Source organism: Stenella coeruleoalba, assembly GCF_951394435.1.
Source record: "Stenella coeruleoalba genome assembly, chromosome: 15".
NCBI classification, from domain to species: domain Eukaryota; kingdom Metazoa; phylum Chordata; class Mammalia; order Artiodactyla; family Delphinidae; genus Stenella; species Stenella coeruleoalba.
Window position 1 is genome coordinate 21,371,507 of NC_137161.1, and position 19,957 is coordinate 21,391,463.

Below are 19,957 nucleotides of genomic sequence, written 5' to 3' on the forward strand. Positions count from 1 at the left end.
AGCACCCGCTCACCGCAACTAGAGAAAGCCCGTGCGCATCAATGAAGACCCAACGCAGCCAAAAATAAAATAAATAAAATTTAAAAATTAAAAAAAAAAAAAGAATTAAAGGTCATAAAATATGTGTAACCATTGCGATAAACAAGTAGTCTTGTGGAACTACAATCACAAAGCAAGTTTTGTCTCCTACCATCTCCTGAAATCCAACTTGTGGGACTAGCGTATCCCTTAGTTCTAGAAGAAAATCAGGCCTTGACAACTTCTCTAGTCAATCTTACATCATCATCATAATATCATCCTGTAGTCACACTTAAGATGCAAAACAGTCTCAGTTCAGAAGTTTAAACGTCCAATTCCATTATAATAAAAATGGCTTATCATTTGAAGTTGAGGCCTTCTCTGGGTCTGCTGCAGACCATAAGCCAGCATCAGGGAAGTGAGGCCTTCGTGTATTAAGGCTTCTGACCCTCCTGGGGTAGGGCTGTGGGAGTGAGGAAATGAAGGCAAAGCAAGAAAACAGCCTTAGTTGAGGCTTTGTGCTGACTGGGCACTGACTTGGCAAGAGTTTAACTGTCTTTCTCATGTGGGCTCCTCCAACACTCCTCAGGGTGGCTCATCCGTCCTCTCCTCTCTCCCTGTCATGCCATCTTCATGCCCCAGGGAGCCCTCAAGGGTGACGACTTCCCCATGACTCTGCTTTTTGATCCTTCATCAGCACTGCGAGTTGGAAGTTCATCTCCTGGAGTAAACCCTCGGCTCTTGCTCAGGCTCTGAGATGACTGCGTGCCAGTTCTATTGCACGCAGCCCACATCTGGTGCTTGGGAGGCAGAGACACATCCCTGGCCCAACAAGCTCTGGGAGTGGAGGCTGCACCCACCTCTGCCACCTCTCCTTTGCTCCATCATCAAAGCACCCAGCCAGCCACTGGTATCTCATCCTTTAGATTTTTCCAGGCCAGGGTCTGTACAGTCTATCAGATTGTCACCCTACAGGGGATGCACATAGTAAGCTCCAGTGAGGCCCTTTTCCCTAGCCTTGAGGTGAGCACAACTGGCACCCATTACTCTTGCTGAGGAGACTCCAAACACACAAATGGCTCTCTTCAAAGAAATCCCCACCAAAAATTCTCCTTCTTCAACTCTTTTTTTTTTTTTTTTTGTGGTACGCGGGCCTCTCACTGCTGTGGCCTCTCTCGTTGCGGAGCACAGGCTCTGGACGCGCAGGCTCAGCGGCCATGGCTCACAGGCCTAGCCGCTCCGCGGCATGTGGGATCTTCCCGGACCGGGGCACGAACCCATGTCCCCTGCACCAGCAGGCGGACTCTCAACCACTGCGCCACCAGGGAAGCACTCCTTCTTCAACTCTTAACTCTTCTTTTATATCCTTGATGTGGGTGAGGGAGTTTAAGATGACTACAGGTTTTCGACCACCTCCATTATAAATACAGCATATGGTATACTTATGTGGTATCTATTGCTGCCTTGCAAAAAACATCTATTTTAACCTCTTGTTGCATGTGCATTTAAATAACTACAATCATCTGAATATAGTAACAGCTACTATTGAGCCCCTACTTTGTCCCAGACATGGTACTAGGTCCTTTTTACAAACATCTCATTTAAAGTTATTAACAGGTATGCTTATAACTACCTTATCGATTTCACGAGTTCATACAGATAACTGGCATTTAAAAATCTACAGAGTGAGGTATTATTAATAAGATTCTCAATAGGAAGAAATATTCTGAAAGCCTAGTCACAGAACTTTAGATCTGGAAAGGACTTCATAGGTTAGTCAACCACACTCATTTCCTTTAAGAAGCAGCTGAGGTCCTGAAAGGCTGAGGGACTTGCCGAAGGTCATCACAGTGAGAGGAGATCAGAAGATGGGGGTTATCATTTGCTACAGCTGCCTCTTATTTTAAAAAGTATTAGGTAAATTCTAATGCATACTGCTAATTTTAAGATTTATCAAACCAGGGGTAGAAGTGAATTCTTAATGTAAAATAACTGTCTCAGAGTCTTAAAAAATTGAACAAACTGGGCTTCCAACACTAGGTAAAGCTGTGCAAATCCTAATATACTGTACAGGAGAATAAAGGATTCTTAATTGAATCTGTGCCTCAGAGTGGAAAAATGATTTTTAAATGGAAAATCCCACAGAGGTGGCGATGAGAAATGAGTTTAGCTAGATGAATGATCTTAAGAGAAAGCAAGAGAGCAAACCAGGTTGGAGGGTGGCTTTTTCTTAAAGATCTCAAATAAACCAAGCGCAGACTGACTGTTTGTCCCCAGACAGTGAGCTACTGTGCTTACTCTCATCTTCCTAGTCTTGGCACTGTCTCGTGTTTTGATCCTCACAGGCTCCAAGATTTCATGTAAACTTTTTAAAAAATAAGCGTTTACAGCACGATGATGATATTATTACTCTATCTATCAAATACTATGGAGAACCCAGAATATGCCATCCAGCATTCTCAGACTTCAGTCCTGCATTCTCCTGCAAGACAACAATCATATGCTTTAGGGCTGGCAGGTGTCCAGAAACAATTTAGTCCAATACACTTCAAAGATAAGAAAACTGAGGCCCAGAGAGGAAAGCACCTTGCCTAGGAAGGTCACACTGTTAATGGCTCTAATCACAGAGGTTAAGCATTTTGACAGATTCATGAACTCTTGGGTAGTTAGTTCCATCCTCAGCTCTGAGGACCTCAGAGTCACATTTTGTAGCCTGAAGTGCTAATTAAACCAGAGGAATTATGGACTTACTATTTATAGGCAGGAGTGAAGACATTAACTAGGCCATGAAACCTGGGGACACAGAAGGAGATCTTGTCTCCTGAGATTCACATATTACATTCAACCTTTATATTTTAAGACAGAACTTGGTTAATGCATAGCCTCAACTTTCCAAATCTGATCTTCATCTTGGGTTGCATTTAGCCTTGAAGGACCAGGGCTACAGCAGTTTTTTTGCGTCATGAGATAAACGGGATAAACTGGTAACTGTACTTCTTTTGGTAAATGCTGCCCTCACCCAGTAAGAAAGGTTAAAATCATCCTTCTAAACATATCAATTGCTTCAAAGGAAAGTATTTCAAACCATTTTTTGTTATTTTGAGTTTTAACCAGTAATAGTCAATATGCTCTCACCGAATTTAAAAGTGAAAAGAAACCTACAAAAAATGTTTTTAAAAGACATATCACTTGGGTTTGCAATTATCTCATGTTTATTTTACTGTTCAGAGTGGTTTTCACTGTACTGCCAAAATCAAATCTCTCTTACGAGGCCTAGTGGTATGAACAGAAGTGCTGAAATCAAAGAACCTGCAAGTTTTAATCTGTCGGAGACCGTGTGGTACTAGGCAAAGAGTCATTTAACCTCTCTCCATCAATCCCACTTCTGTACAATGAAGATAAAACTAGGAAGGTATCTCTCCTGTGTACTGTGTGAATTGGCTAATTAAAGCTAATTAACCCCCTGGAAAGAACCAAAAAATACTATCTAAGTGCTGAGTATTTATGGGCTACTAAACAGTCACAAAAACTCCTAAGAGACAAGACTCTGCAGAGACAGCACAATCTCTATTGATGATTACTAATTACCCACTGATTACAAACAAAGCTTTGGGTGCTCCCTAACAGGGGAGGGAAAAGAAACATTACACAATGTCATTCAACAACACCATCTTTATTCAAAAATATATATCTATGAGACATTTCAGAATATACTGCTACCGCCAATGGCAGCCTATACTTCTAAATAAAGTCCTAAATTAATATACAAATTTAAGCTTTAAAAATACTCTTTAAGAAAAAAAACAGAACAAAAAACAAGGGAAGATTGAAGACTTTCTGAGAATGAAGACCTGAAGGAAAGGTCCTAGAGGCCAATGGATGCCCTAAGTATAGGAGAACACAGAACAAAATCCACCCACCCCGCCCTGCCAGATCACCTCACACATACAAGGAGAAAGGTTCATTTAAATTAAACAAATGAAGTAGAGAATTAAGAGTTAAAAAACAAAACAGAACTAACTTCCTTACAGGAAGTCCACTAGTAACAGGTGTTAAGAGGCCAACACATTCATTTACATAACTGCTAAAGTTTCATTTCTTGCTCTTGCTGTAATAATTATGCACCAGTTTCTAGTCAAAGACTCAATCAGATAAAACACAGCAGTGGGCAAAATCCATTATGTTATAATATTTTCATCTAGCTGATGACAGCAGATATCTACTACACCTTTTTGGCTGGTTTGTGGCTGGTAAGACTTTGCTTCCTTGGTGAAAGAAAGCACAGAGTTTGTGCAAGATGGGTCTGTTCAGAAGCAAGCTCATCTGCGGGACTAAAGCAGCACACCACGCGGGGAGGGGGCTTATATGCAGAAACAGCAAAGACTGGAATTTATTCTGCAATTTTAGTAAAAGTCATTTACTGCCCTATGGCCTCTGGGAGAAAAGCTTTATATATAGACTCATTAATTTAATGATGACAGGACAACAGGCAGTGTCAATATGCAAACAACACACAGACCGTATTCAATCTGAAAAATAGCTTAAATGCTACTAGGTTCTACACAGAGTTAAACTGCACACCTGCTATGACTTTTTATCATTTTCACTTCACGGCAGGCAGGAAAGCTTCTTGAAGGGAAGCCTGTTACACTTTTAAAAACAGACGTTATGTTCTAACACGCTGAACATGTAAAATTACATGTAACTGGCTTGTTGGTAATCCTGAAAAGAGCAACTCAAAATAATGGAGATTCTGAAGCCCCCTCCACTGAATTCCTTTTTATATAGCTTTTGGATTTCAGCCTCTGGGCTATAATTCCTGTTACACTATTTGGGCAAATTGTTTTCTGCCCTTTCCAATGTCAAAAATAAGCCTGCCAAATTAGCATGATTTACAGTCAGCAGGCCTAACCTTTACTAAAAGCAAGGTAATAATCCTCCCTAACTACATTATATAGTCATAATGTCAGCTGGCATGATAATGGAATTAAGACCCCCAATTAATATCCCTCACTTTCCCCCTTCCCGAGATGAGCGATTCAGTAACATCTGACACAAAGTACTCCTCCTCCTAGGGGCACAAGGACACGTGCAGTGGTGTGAAGTGAAGGACAGACAAGCATGCACAGAGTGTCATATTTGCAGGGGAGATTTTCAAGTTTAGTCACCATGCTGTGGACACGTGCCCACGCAGTGAATTAAATGTTAGTGTGTGCCCGACTCCCCAAAAGAAAGGGTCAAAGCAACACCCACGCAGAGCCCGGACTCCCAGAATGCCTTTAGCTTTGGAGGCCCACAGTGCCATTTCTAACAACCGCCTTCACAACCAACTGGGGCAAAGATCATGTTTCGAGGAACGCGCTCTCTGACAGTGGGTGGCACCCTTGATAAGTGCAGCCTGGGAAGGTTGTTGGATAGGAACCTAAAGCAAATAACTTATGTTTAATTCATGCTTGTGATCTGTTAGTCGTTCTCTGAACTATGACTTGATGTCCCAGATCAGCTTTATTGCTAGATCCTCTAGTCTGCTCACACACGCACCTAACCTTTGACTACGCATTGCTAGAAGTCACAGTAAGGGAGGATCCGAGATTTGGCAAACTCTGTACGGCAAAGTTGCTCAACAGCCGTGCCTCCAACCTCTGGGGTGGATGGCGGCCAGGAAAGCCAACTACTCCAGAAGTGAGTCCCTCAGCAGAAGTTCAAGTGAACTTGAACAAGCCCAACTCAGAAAGGAGAAGCTGCTTTCATGACACAATGCTGTCGGGAGAGACAAGATTCTTCTACACATGATTTTCATAACTTCTTGGGTGTAAAGAGAGAGCTAAGAATGGAAAACCAACAGGGGCGTGGAAACATGAAGTGAGTCTGTATGCTTTCCAAATATAAATCTAAACTGGATTCCATTCGCCACTGTCCTCAATTGTGCTCAACAGGAGAGGCTGGAGAGGAGAATCAGACCCTGCGGTTCTTTCTTGAGGCTGGGGGGGCTGAGCAGAAAGAGGGATAGAACCAGGGGCTACTAGGTTATTTCCAACCATGACTTGCCCTCTTCTTTCTGCTGGTACAGATGGGAGTCTGGGGCATGACACCTGCCTTAGTCAGTTGAAAACAGGTCACCAGCAGAGGGCAGGGGGGCCAAGCCCCCTGTGACGTTGGGCAGCAACGAGAGGTCTGGCAAGCTCTGAATATGGGACTTGAGTTCCTTGCGGACCTGGGTTACCCGAGCAAGCTTCTGTTTATATTCCTAAGGAGACAAAGAGAACACAATGCAGTTAAGTCTGTGTGTGCTGATGGTCAGGTTTAAAGAGGAGATACAGATACTCTCACCTTCTTGCTCTGTGTGCTCCTCACCAGAGAGCCCCTCCCCCATTCAGCTAAACATTCATTCAAACTCTCAAAAGGCAAAACTTTAAATAAAAAAAGGAACGCTCAAGAGCTCAATACTGGCAACAGTGAATGAAATGGTATTCAGCTAAGCACTTGAGATTTGGAAGTAAAAAGTGATGTTCTGTATTTGCAGTGTCTTTGGTTCTTATCTATTTCAGAATACTTTATAAAATAAAATAAAGCCTAAGCTTTAAAATCATTTTGAAAACTCCACCTAGACATGGCTAGAAAAACCACTATAAAGCTATATTTTGTGTGTTAAACTCAGATTAACCCAGAGTTATTATCTTCGTAGACAAGGACTACAGAAGCTTAAAATTCCCACTGCCACTGCCTGTGTCCAGGACTTCCTTGTTCCACACCTGAGAAGTGCAGCAAGGCCCAGCTGACGCCTTCTAGTAGACTCCCCTGAACGGACTTATCTTCCAGAAGCCCAGCTTTCAAGTCACTCCTCTGAGAAAGGGAAGCATGGCACGGCACTATCTCCATGACTGCTCCCAGCAGCAAGGTCTTCCTACAACTTCCCAACCCCCCATGCATATGCCAGAGCTTGCACAGGCCGTTTGTTCAGATTCCCCTCAAGCCTGAAGGGATCTCTTTCTTCTCCTGGTCCTGGCAAAGTCCTGACTCCACTCCTTCGCCTACTTGCTGAGTCCCACTCCTCTAGAAAAATCTTTCCTCCTTATCCGAGACGTTGGTCCCCATCTCCACTGGCCTTCCTGTGCACTGCGCCCCTAACAGACTGCTCTTAGGTACTCTCTCCATACATACAAGACTTCTATGTTCCCCTAAAATATGACTCCCCTGATGACAGGAACTGAATATACTATTTTCTTTCCTCAGCTCCCAGCTAAAAGGTCTTCTTGGTAAATCTGTATGGAGTAACAACTCTGGGCCATGTGAGATCTGTGGTTTACAACCCCTTTGGGGCTTGACTTTTTCCCTCTAACTGTGTCACCCTCCTTGGTGTTTCTGCAAAGATAAGGAGGTTCCTGAGACTGGGCCCTTGGTGACTAAAGCGTCTCCTGCAGGAAGGTAACAGAAAGCACTGGGCTAAGATGCAAAGCCCTGGGTTTAATTCTGGCTCTTTTAGTTTCTGTGTGACTGTGGATGTGTTCCCTCCTTTCCTTCATCCTTCTTTATCTGAAAACTGAAGGAACTGAACCACCCGTAAGGTTTTTCTTCAAGTTCCACATTCCTTCATGCCAGACACCTGAGAGGCAAAGGGTTTGAGGGCATAAGCTTAAGCACTCCTAGGAAGAGTGGTAAGACAGGAAAAAGGTTAAATGAAGAACACTTACTTTGAGTTGTAAAGACAAATTCCAAGCAAGGAGTGGAAGAGGGGAATGGGGAAATGGGCAGGGAGGCTCCACCCCTACATGACTGGTGGCGGTCAGCCTTCCACCTGAAATGAGAGCTGCTCACACAAGTCATCAAACGAACAGACAAGTGACAGGTTAAGAAAGTAAGCTCTCCTGGCACCCCATGTTTTACCTTCGTAGACTTAATACAACTAAAATAATGACTTACGTTAATTATTGATAGTGACTCCTCCATCAAACTAGTAAGCGTCGGGAGGCTAGGACCAGACCTATATGCTTCACCCAGCATCCACCATGCCCAGCAGTGCCCTGTAAACAGTAGGTGTCTACACAGCTGCCCAATGAATTAACAATATATAAAAGATAATATCATGCACAAGCACACCACATAAAGTAATCACCTTTCATTCTTGAAACTGAAAACTACTTTCAAATCTGAGGACCTAAAACGTGAAGGTTCTCTGTCCTTCCCTCCACAAACAGTTTTCTTCTTTGGTTTCACAGACTTCACAGGAAATTAATAGAGAAGACCAATTCTCTATTACTGGACATGGATTCATTTATTTAACTTCTCCTGAATTCTAGGTACAAAAAAGGTAAAATAGTTACTGAATAGTTACCCCTTGCTCCCTGCCCAAATCCTCTGACCAAAGCTGACAAATGAAAGCCACCTCAACTCAGAGCCATCCAGTCTTGGTAGCTACAGAGCACTTCAGTTGAAGGAATTCCTCAAGAACAGTTTGAAAATCACCAAGTCTCTAGTGAGCTGACCTGAGATCAGAATCCAAGGGTCCTCACTCTTGGGTAATCCTTAGACTAATTTAATTTAGCAAGTCCACCTGAAGTCAAAAGGAAAGGTGGCTGGGACTTCCCTGGTGGTCCAGTGGGAAGACTCTTGCACTCCCAATGCAGGAGGCCGGGGTTTGATCCCTGGTTGGGGAACTAGATCCCGCATGCATGCCGCAACTAAGAAGTCCACATGCTGCAACGAAGACCTGGTGCAGCCTAAATAAATAAATAATAAATAAATAAATTTTTTTTAAAGAAGAAAGGTGATTGATCTGATAACACCCCCACACTACCTTAAGTTCAAATAACTCTCTTCAAAGGCAATCTTAAAAAACAAAATCCCATTTATTCCTGTTTAGGAGAGTGGAGAGGTATCTCATCATGCTTAGGCTGCTATTATATTCTAGATATCACCACAGAAACTTCATTTTAATAAAAGGAAATATGTTCCATATTAAAGTCCTCTCTTCAGGCCACTCTGAAAGTGGATGGATCATGCCCATACCTCCTTGTGCCATGGGCATTTCTTCTCATTCTCTTCCCATAGGGATTTCTATTTTAAGAGCAGTTGCATGAGCCTAGGAGGAGGGCATCACGAGAGAAAGGATGAAAGTGGGATTCACTGAAAAGGATTAAAAAACAGAGTTGCAAGATACAAGGTTAATATATAAAAGTCAATTGCTTTCCTATATATACCAGCGATGAACTAGTGGAATTTGAAATTAAAACCCAATACCTTTATATTAGCCCCAAAACAATGAAATACTTAAGTATAAATCTAACAAAATATGTATAAGATCTATAGGAGGAAAATTACAAAATTCTGATGACTGAACACAGAAGTAAATAAATGGAGGATATTCCATGTTCATGGATAGGAATATTCAATTCTATTAGGATGTCTGTTCTTCCCAACTTGATCTACAGATCCAAGGCAATCCCAACAAAACCACAGCAAGTTATTTTGTAGATACAGACAAACTAATTCTAAAGTTTATATGGCGAGGCAAAAGATTCTGAAGAGCCAACACAATGTTAAAAAAGAAGAACAAAGTTAGAAACTACCTGACTCTAAGACTTACTTTAAGCTATGGTAATCCAGACAACGCCAATACTGGCAAAAGAATAAACAAACAGATCAATGCAACAGAATAGAGAGCCCAGAAATAGACCCATATAATCAACTGATCTTTGACAAAGGAGCAAAGGCAATACAGTGGAGAAAAGACAGTATTTTCAACAACTGGACAACCACATGCAAAAAACCAGATTTACACACAAATCTTACATCCTTTACAAAAATTAACTCAAAATGAATCAGAGACCTAAAGGTAAAACACAAAACTATAAAACTGCTAGAAGATAACACAGAAGAAAATCTAAATGGTCTTTGGTTTGGTGATGGCTTTTTACATACGACACCAATGGCATGATCCATGAAAGAACTGACAAGCTGGACTTCATTAAAATGAAAAATTTCAACCCTGCAATAGACTGTCAAGAGAATGAAAAGACAAGCCAGAGACTGGGAGAAAATGTTTGTGAAAGACATCACACGTGATCAGGGACATGCAAATTAAAACACTGTTGAGGGGCTTCCCTGGTGGTGCAGTGGTTGAGAGACCGCCTGCCGATGCAGGGGACACGGGTTTGTGCCCCGGTCTGGGAGGATCCCACATGCCGCGGAGCAGCTGGGCCCGTGAGCCACGGCCACTGAGCCTGCGCATCCGGAGCCTGTGCTCCGCAACGGGAGAGGCCACAGCAGTGAGAGGCCCGTGTACCGCAAAAACAAAAACAAAAACAAAAAAACACTGTTGAGATACCACCCCACACCTATTAGAATAGCCAAAGCACAGAACACCGACAACACCACACGTTGGTTAGGATGTGGAGCAAGAGGAACTCTCAAATACATTGCTGGTGGGAATGCAAAATGGTACAGCCACTTTGGAAGACAATTTGGTGGCTTCTTACAAAACTAAACATACTCCTACCATATGATCCAGCAATCATGCTTGTTGGTATTTACCCAAAGGAGATGAATATCTATGCCCACACAAATACCTGCACGCGAATGTTCATAACAGCCTTATTCCTAACTTCTAAAAGCTGGAATCAACCAAGATGTCCTTAAGTAGGCGAATGGATAAATAAACTTTGGTACATCCAAACAACAGCATATTATCCAGCACTAAAAAGAAACGAGCTATCAAGCCATGAAAAGACATGGAGAAACCTTAAATGCATATCATTTAGTGAAAGAAGCCAATCTGAAAAGGCTAACTATAATCCAACTATATGACATTCTGGAAAAGGCAAAATCATGGAGACAAAGGTTGGAGGGAAGTAGGGAGGGATGAACAGGTGGAGCAGAGATGATTTTTAGGGTAGTGAAAATACTGTAATGATACATTATACATTTGTCCAAACCCACAGAATGTACACCACCAATGTGAACCCTAATGTAAACTACTGACTTTAGGTGATTATAGTGTGTCAGTGTAGGTTCATCAACAGTAACAAATGTACCACACCTGGAGAATGTTGATAGTTGGGAGACTATACATATTTGGGGATAGGGAGTATGTGGGAAATCTTTGTACCTTCGTCTTAATTTTGCTGTGAACCTAAAACTGTTCTAAAAAATAGCCTTCGAAAAAAGTGACCAATGCGACAAGAGGTTAAAATGTATCAGCAAGAGTGACTAGATATATATTCTAAATATCTAAATACAGGTAAAGACTGCTTTTAAACCTGTTAAAACAGGGACTTCCTCGGTGGTCCCTGTGAAGAATCTGCCAGTCAGGTCACGGCACTCCCTTGACAGCTAGCTGCCTTTCCAGTTATTCTCTTAGGTTCTGGATGGGCAGAGGAAACAGACCTCAGGAGAATCCAAGAAGCTTTTTTCTCAAACTATTAGCCTGCCTTCTGACAACCGTGGTCCACAAGCTCTGCTGCTACAAGGTTCCAAACCATGCCCTCAGCAACTCCTGTGCTCAGCAGAAATCCAGGCTTCCTTTCATGATACCATGAAAACCAACTTCAAAGTGATGAGACCTATTCAAGTTCTGTTGACTCATTTAAGTGTGCTGCATCCCACAGTCTCTTTAGCACACCAAGTACCATTCAGACAAATGATGTGGCAAGGTGGTCACATGCTCCTTGCTTAAAATACCTTACACTTGTAACAGAGGACTTAGCCTTTAATCTAAGGCTCATGCTCCCCTGCCTGGTACAGGAATTCGAGAGATCAAGCCCTGTACCATTTACACCAGCAGATGACGCCGCTGCACCGCTCCCGCTCATCAGTCTTCTCTCCCTGCCAGCTAATTCACCTCACCCACACTTCACACGGCTCTTTTTCGTACTCTTGTCTTCAGACACTTGCCTCTTCCTCCACTACCTACCTTAAGCAGGAAAAGACAAGGCAAACCCAGGCAGCTGTTGCTTTTCCTTCCCTGCTCATGAATAATTTATACTGGGGTGGTGGCAGAGGTGATGGGTTGAGCTGAATCCTCCATTCTGCTACAGGCACCTACTGCAGCAAACCCCACACCACCCTAGAGAGGCCATGGGGAGCCATGAAACAGGCAGGAGTTCCACCAGATTTGCTGCTACGGCTGCCCTGTTTCAGGATCCTTGAGGAGAGGAGGTGGAGGGGAAAGCAGGCACCTGTGAGGAATTGCCTGGGTTTATCTGACTGCCAAGAAATGTTCAAAACATAGAAGGTAAAGGCCCAACACGTAGTTCTAAGATAATGCCGAGGATTTATGGTCCTGACAAAGCTCTGGAATCTTGCCTCATAGACTCTTCAAACCAGAGGGAGAAAATGTGTCCAACATCCCCCTGCTGACTTTGTGGGAACACAGTCCAGCATGGAGTACGAAGACAACTGGCTGAAGGAAGCAAGGCTGACCCATTCTTTGCCTTTCTTGGTTACAGCGGTAAGCCAAATCTGACACGCTGCAGATGAGCTTGGGGATAAGATGGTTAGAAATGACAGGGTCCGACATCACAGTGACCTTTAGACAGGAATTTCACTTTCAAAACAAACAAAATTAGAAGCATACCCTCTAGCAACTCATGTAAATGTAATCACTGATCAAAATGTAAACACTGTCAAACCTACTTTCTTCTTGCTAAGAAGTATTTACACAAGAAATATTATGTTAGAAATAACACCACAGGCAGGGGCTTGATTTGATAAGATTTCCAGTAACAAGACTCATGTGTTCCTTTATCTTGCCCTGTTGTGCTATAGGACATACGGTATATAAAAATCACCCACTGCTTGGCTACTCCCAATTAAGAATCATAAAGGGTTATTACGCATGAAGAAGTTTATGAAGGGCCCTGTTCAGAGAACGGCTTCAGAGTCAAAGAACGGCTTCATTGCATGAAGGGTAAAGAGAGCCAGGAAGAAAGGGGAAGCTGATCCTCGCCCTAAGATTACTTAACGTGCCCACTCAGCCCCCTCGTCCTGCCAGGAGGCTCACCTCTTGCCACTAAGGCTCACAGGAGCTACATGTAGAAGTCACAGCTTCTACTTAAACCCCAATTAGTTAATTAATTTCTCTTTCTTTCATTCATTTTTCTTAAGGGAAAATACAACCTATAGATCCTTGGACTGAAAATCAGAATGCTGTTTTTAATTTTCCTTCAAGGATCTACACGGGAACGCTGAAAACCCATCACTGACTTGCACCTCTCTCTCACCCAGCTCCATGCTCCATATGACTTAGTGGCAGCGGAGACATCTCAAAATGACACATTCTGGGATGTCACAGCAGGGCTGGAGCTGCTGAGTAAGATGCAAGATACAGGGAAAAGAGGAAGTCGTGGCTCCGATCCCAGTATTCAGGGCCTTGCGGCTCCATTACTAAAATAAGTAATAAAGGCATTGTTGAGGCTCAGAGTGGGCTGCCCCAAAATATGCCACCGTGGCATATTGATTATTTTGAATTGAAGCTGCCTAAGAAGCCGCTTATATAAGGAAGAAAAAAAAAAAGACTCTGACCCTCCTCTGTCTCCCTGAAAAGCAGGAAATAAATCTCTCATGTGAAAGGTTCACTCTGCATCTGGAGGTAGAAGGAAACATTTACTGTCAGAGACAAGGAGTTCAGAGCCAAGAAGCCTATATAAACAAACCTTGTTACTTTACTTCTTTAATTTACTACCCCAAGCTTAAACTCTGTTTAGAGTCTTTTCTAATTCAGCACCCAAAGCCTAAGTTTTTTTGTGCTGTCAATTCCTCACAAATTTATTGTTTGTCTAAAAAGTATAAAAGCTGCCTTCTCTGGCTACTTCTTAGGTCCCATTTTTATGAGATTTCCATGCACATGATTAAAATTTGTTTCTTTTTCTCCTCTTAATCTGCCTTCTGTCAATTTTATTCTTAGTCCAGCCACAAAAGCTCAAGAGGGGCAGAGGAAGAAATCCCTCACCCCCACCCGCTTCCAACAGAACACACAAAGTACTTCCCAGAAGGGAAAATGACAAAATGACCACAATTAGGAGTATTCTCAGAGCAATCCAACCAGCCACTGGAGGGATCAACTGGGAACAGCCTTCTTAAACCTGAAATCGTACCACAAAGTGTTTTCAGGGTATTTCCTTCTCCCCAGAGGACCCTCTACACAAAAGGTTTAAGGGAGCTTCTACTATCACAAGAAAAACTCCCTTATGATAGGGAATTGCAAAAGCAAGGGAAGAAGAATGAAAAGTCACTGTATACACATAACTAAACTAATAAAAATGAAACTAACAAAAATAAAATCAATTTTAGGACTGGGCAAATTTTCAAACCTTAACATAACCATAAAGCTAAAATTTACAATTTAACAGATGTCCATAAAAGTGCTCTAAAAAGAGACATTTAAAAATGACCTGGGTCCTTCAAAAATGCTTACACCATTTACGCAATGGACCCCTCATACAAAACCAGATAAAACCAAAATACTAATGTACAGGAAGAATTATTTATAATTAATTCTTTTTTAAAAAGTTAACCTTCAAAAATGCAAGTTTTATGCAAGTAAAGCCCCCACAAACTGACTTCCTTAATGACTATTTTAATAAAGACCCAGGTTATTGCTGTGCAAGCATCGAAGGTGCCAACTTTTCACCTGTTTCTCCTTTTGAGCCTAATACTGGGGGAGTCAAGCATTCCTAGAAGGCAGATAAGAAGCAAAGGGTAGAAAGGAAAAGGATATTTTTCACAAAAAATAATTTTAAGCAATGTTTACTATAATTTTAAGTGCTATATGGTCTGCCTGAAGCAGGCTAGCCTGTAGGTTACTGCACAGTATTTGGATACAGCTCTCTCTATAAGCAATAAAAAAACATCAATTCCTTCCCATTAGCGAAAAAAGGAAGAAAATGCACTTCCTAGCTCCTCCAAAAGACTGAAGGTATATCACCCTCCCACTGGAGGGAGGTAGGTCTCTGTGGTAGAACAGAAAAAACTCAGAGTCAGAAAATCCAAGGTTCAGATCCTACTCTACCTCTTGTCTGTGGTATGACATGTGACTTTACCTTGCTGGGCTTAGCATCCTCCTAAGATGGGAATGGAAATAATGCCTATATCCTGGGGTGATGGTGAGTTCTGAATGAGACCAAGCACTTGTTAAACTGTTCAATGTCAACGAGCAGATCTGAGAGGGGAAAAGAACAATCGCCCTTCCCATGTTTATTATTTTATAATATTTAATCTTCCTGATTTATACGTTAAAGATGTACAGAATTGAAGAAAAAGAGAATTATTAATGGGATACAAAATCCTTCCTCCCACAAACCATTTGAGTATGACCTGAAAATTTAGCACATTTACTAGAAGCTGGCTTGAGAAAATGAAAAGGCCCATGACCTCCAAGACGAGGGGAAAAAAGTCACAGAATTTTTAATTAGGTGGCACCATAGTCCAACCCTATCAATCTAAAAGCTGAGTGAGAAAAAGAATTTGTCTCAGGAGTAAAGCCTAGATCTCGCAGGAACGTCCTCAACCAGAAGGAGTCCCCGTTGAAGATATCCTCTGACCGCACCTGGAGATAAACCGAACTGCAACCGTAAGTGCCACCTGAGGTCAGACGCTGAGCCAAGCATCAGGATTAGGGTTGGGGATGAAAGAATGACAATACAGCCAGGATTTTATGATCTGGTCAGAGAATCACCAAATAATCCCTAAAGAGAATGACAAACTATGTGGTGCTCTAAAGGAAAATGATGGGGAGCTACGACAGTATATATGGGGGGTGGCAGCGGGCAGAGACCTGGCTTTATGGGGTGGAGATGGGGTTTCCGGGAAATACTGTTTGACTTAGGATATAAACGATGAATGGGGATCAACCAGGTAAGGGTAACCAGTGGGAAGTAAAGGAGGGAGAGTGTTCTATGCAGAGGGAACAGCACATATGAAGCCAGAGACAAAAGAAGGTCAGCACAGACAAAATGCAATGGAACACGGCAAGAGATATGGCTGATGAGGTCAGCAGGGGCCAAGTCCCGGGGTGGGGTAGGGGGACGGCCACATGCGAGGATTTGGGCCTATATTCTAGGAGCAATGGGAAGCCATTTAAATGTTTGAGCAGAGAATGACATGCCCAGAGCTGCATGCTGAAAACATCACAGGGTGCCATGCAAAGAATGGATCACAGGGCATAAGAACAAATGCAGATGGATCAGTAACCAGGCTACTGCAGGCGACCAGGTGAGACACAGTGACAGCCTGAACTAAGGTGGTGGAGGTGGACACAGAGATGAAGAGAAGGGGGACAAATTCAAGAAAACCTGAGGAGACAAAGATCACAATGGCTTGGTGACTACTCCAATGTGGAAGACAGGCGACGGGAGGTTGTCTGGCAGAGGTGCAGCAGAGGAGCTGAGGGAGAGACTGGGACATGAGAAGGGTGAAATGACTGGCGTGGGAGGTGGGAAAAATAGGGGGAGAAACACTGGATGAGGTCCAGTGTCTGGTTTTGATGAATGGCAATGCTCTTCTCCAAGAGAGGGGAAGGGCAGGAAAGGAAAGGTTGGAAGGGAAGAGATGGTGTGTTTTGACCATATTAAGTAAGAAGTATCTGTGGAAATAAGATAAATGGGTCTTAAGTACAAGGAAGTGTCTAGGTAAAGATTTAGATTTAAGCCATCAGCACAAAGGTGGTAGCTGAAGCCACTTTATGTCACTCAAGGAAAAGGTCTGGAATAAGAAAAAAGCTAAAGGAAAACCCATATTTACAGGGCAAGGATGGAGAAAAGCTGATTAAAGGACAAAAGTCCTAGAACCAGCAGAAGGTGGGATACAGAAACCAGAGAAGGAAAACACATAAAAATTATTAAACAGTATAAAATGCTATAGAGAGGGCCAAAAAGAGAAAAGGAGATGAGAGACAGAGACTGAAAAGTATCTTTTGGCTTTTGAGATTAGACCACTGGTGGAAGATTCTAAAGACAGTAATGGAGATACGCCTGCTAAACTGCAATGGGGTAAGCAGAGGCAGCAAGGAGAAACACGAAGTTACAAAGGCATAGTGGTAGTGGTGCAGGGGTGTGCTTGTGTGAATGTGATTTAAAAAAATATTAGAGAGGCAAAGTATGCTACACGTGCTGAGAAGGACGCTTTCAGCCAGCCTATTGGAGAGTTCTTCCACAGAAAGGAAAATAACTTGGCCCTAAAGATCCTGTGAGATAAAGAAAGGCGAACACTAACAACTTAGGTTAGACAAGTATTGGAACCTGTTTGCCCCAGGTGAGGGTAAAATTATTATTTTATAAATGAAAAACCACACCAAAGACAAGAGGCTGCAAAGACCACTGGCCTCAGTAGAGAAAGTCAGAAAGAGCCTGGAATGGGCACTTTAGGTCCTCATCACTAAATCCTAACTGGGGCAAACGGTATCTTTCTGGGAATAACTCCCAGTGAGTTTATGTCCCACGAAGCAGAAACACTATGGGCAAAATAAAAGGACTCGGAAAAGCACCAAATACATCATACCAGACATCATGAAGAAAAAGTGGGCTGTGTCTATATATAATCACTATCCAAACCCCGATAATGCTTAGAAGGCTGCTGGCAAATTTTTGCTGAGTTGAAATTTGCAAAGTTACTCTGCTTAAAATTCTCAAAGTACCTAACGACTGGAAGAAGCAAGAGAGTGGTCCCCACTTTTTCCTAAAGATGCTGAAAGAAGCTGAATAAGGAAGAGAACAAATAAGGAGGCTGGCAGAGTCATAATGACATTTGGCTGGTACCATCACTTCTTTACATGAAGCAGGCTGTAGGTACCTCAGGGACTTCGTAAAGGTTTCAGGTTGACTCATTATAAGCATGCACATTTTTGCCCTAATCATGGAAAAAGACTCTTTCTGACCTTATTTCAGGCCCTACATTTTATAAGGAAAAACAAAGTCAGAGATATAACTTAGAAGATTGCAGAGTATGCCACAATCCAATTTTACTTTCTTCAAAAATCACAACTTGAAGTGGGAGTAGAAGGCCCACCTTAACAGGAGTAGGAACATTCATAAAGACTAAAATAGATCTTCGCTCAAAATAACATGTACCCATTGGGTCAAACAGACACCTAGACACAAGAGCTCAAATTTCTGTAATCTGAACTCTGCTCTCAAAGTTATGATCACTCGGGCTTCCCTGGTGGCACAGTAGTTGAGAGTCCGCCTGCCGATGCAGGGGACACGGGTTCGTGCCCCGGTCCGGGAAGATCCCACATGCCGCGGAGCGGCTGGGCCCGTGAGCCATGGCCGCTGAGCCTGCGCGTCCGGAGCCTGTGCTCCGCAACGGGAGAGGCCACAACAGTGAGAGGCCCGCATACCGCAAAAAACAAAAAACAAAACAAAAAAAGCTATGCTCACTCAAGTCAATACTATAATAAGAATTGCTATTTTCCCACATCTGTTTCAAATGTAAACAGATAAAACCTAGAAGAGAGCCCTATTTGTCTGATTAAACTATTCAATGTTCATTCCTTCATAAAACGAAGATTAATCCTTAACTTGTGGATATATATACACATATTAAAGATATATATCTTCTATCTGTCTGTCTATAAAGCTCAATAAAGTTCTAGACTGCCTAAGATGCTTTGAAAAAGAACAAGAACGCTTAAGACAGAAATGCCTACTGGTGGCAAAGACTTTGAAATGCATATGACCTCCAGGGTACTTAGAGACAAGCAGACATCTGCACACATACAGAATCAATTTTTAGAAATTTATAGGAAGGAAATAATCCAGACTAAAAGTTAGTCCAAAGTGGGGGGCTGGGGGAGAAAAAAGAAACAGTACAATAAAAATAATCATTGAATATCCAACCACAGATATTCAAGCATCCATTTAAAATGTTTATAAAGTTTTTGTCAATAAGGGAAAATGATCACATAAAAGTTTTAAAAAGCATGACATTATGATTATTTTAATTTTAAAATAGGAGGAAAAAAATAAAAGAAATATACTAAAAGTAGTTATCTCTGGGTCGTGAGATTACAATTTTTTTCTTTATACTTAATTTTTCTACGTTTCCTATGATGTGCTTCTTTTATAATCAGAAAAAAAGAAAAGAGAAAAAACTGAATATTAGTTGAATAAGAATGGATGTTTTCAGACAAGCAGTGACATGGGGCCCGGAGGCTGTTTTGACTCAATATGTATATGCACTTTATAAATAAATATGAAAAATTAGTGCTACATACACCAGCTAAAACTCAGTGGAGCTGTTTCAGGAAGGAGGAGGATTAATCAAAAGTTGAACTATAAATACAAAAACAACACTGGGGCTAAAAGTATGGAATTCCAGGGACTTCCCTGGTGGTTCAATGGTTAAAACTTCCCCTTCCAATGCAGGGGGTGCAGGTTTGATCCCTGGTCAGGGAGCTAAGATCCCACATGCCTCACGGCAAAAAAACCCAAAACATAAAAACAGAAGCAATATTGTAACAAATTCAATAAAGACTTTAAAATTGGTCCACACCAAAAGAAATTCTTTAAAAAAAAAAAGTATGGAATTCCAGCTGGGAGAGCTTTGAAATCACATCACTTTTTTCAGTGTAAAGTCTCAAATGTCAGTGAACCATGCCCTTAGGTCACCAAGTAAGTGAAGTACATTATATGGGGCATTTTCCCCCCTGGAGTGACAAGAGATTAATATAGAAAGAACACACACACACACCTAAGCACACACACCGACAGATAAAAGTTCCAGCTGCAAATCTGGCCTGAGCTATAATCAGCACCTAAAATGAATGGAAGGAATCCAAGGACTAAACACTGCCTCCAAACTCCAAATTACTCACAGAAGCACACAACTCAAGAAAAGTCCCCACCTACTGGAGGGAAACCTATTTAAAAAAAAAAAAAAAAAAAGGGTCCTACATCAAAGGGATGAAAAAGCAGTAAGCACGCCAAGGCCTGCTGTGTGGGGAAGGACA

General features: G+C 42.1%; 1 protein-coding gene across 8 annotated transcripts in view; it reads right to left on the reverse strand.

The window, feature by feature from the left end:
• RPRD1B (regulation of nuclear pre-mRNA domain containing 1B) overlaps positions 1-19,957 on the reverse strand; it is a 77,084-nt gene that overhangs the window by 17,564 nt on the left and 39,563 nt on the right. Inside the window, exons 6-7 of one of the 8 annotated variants that reach the window (XR_013831680.1) lie at positions 9,025-19,957; positions 6,123-8,735 (exon numbers count right to left, since the gene is read on the reverse strand). The exon at positions 9,025-19,957 is cut by the window's right edge and continues 8,732 nt beyond it. Coding sequence is in view for 4 of the 8 variants with exons in the window: in XM_079945869.1 (XP_079801995.1) it covers positions 6,116-6,265 (150 nt within the window). In the remaining 4 variants the exon portion in view is untranslated. The other 7 variants (XR_013831681.1, XR_013831682.1, XM_079945869.1 and 4 more) reach the window with 7 other exon arrangements.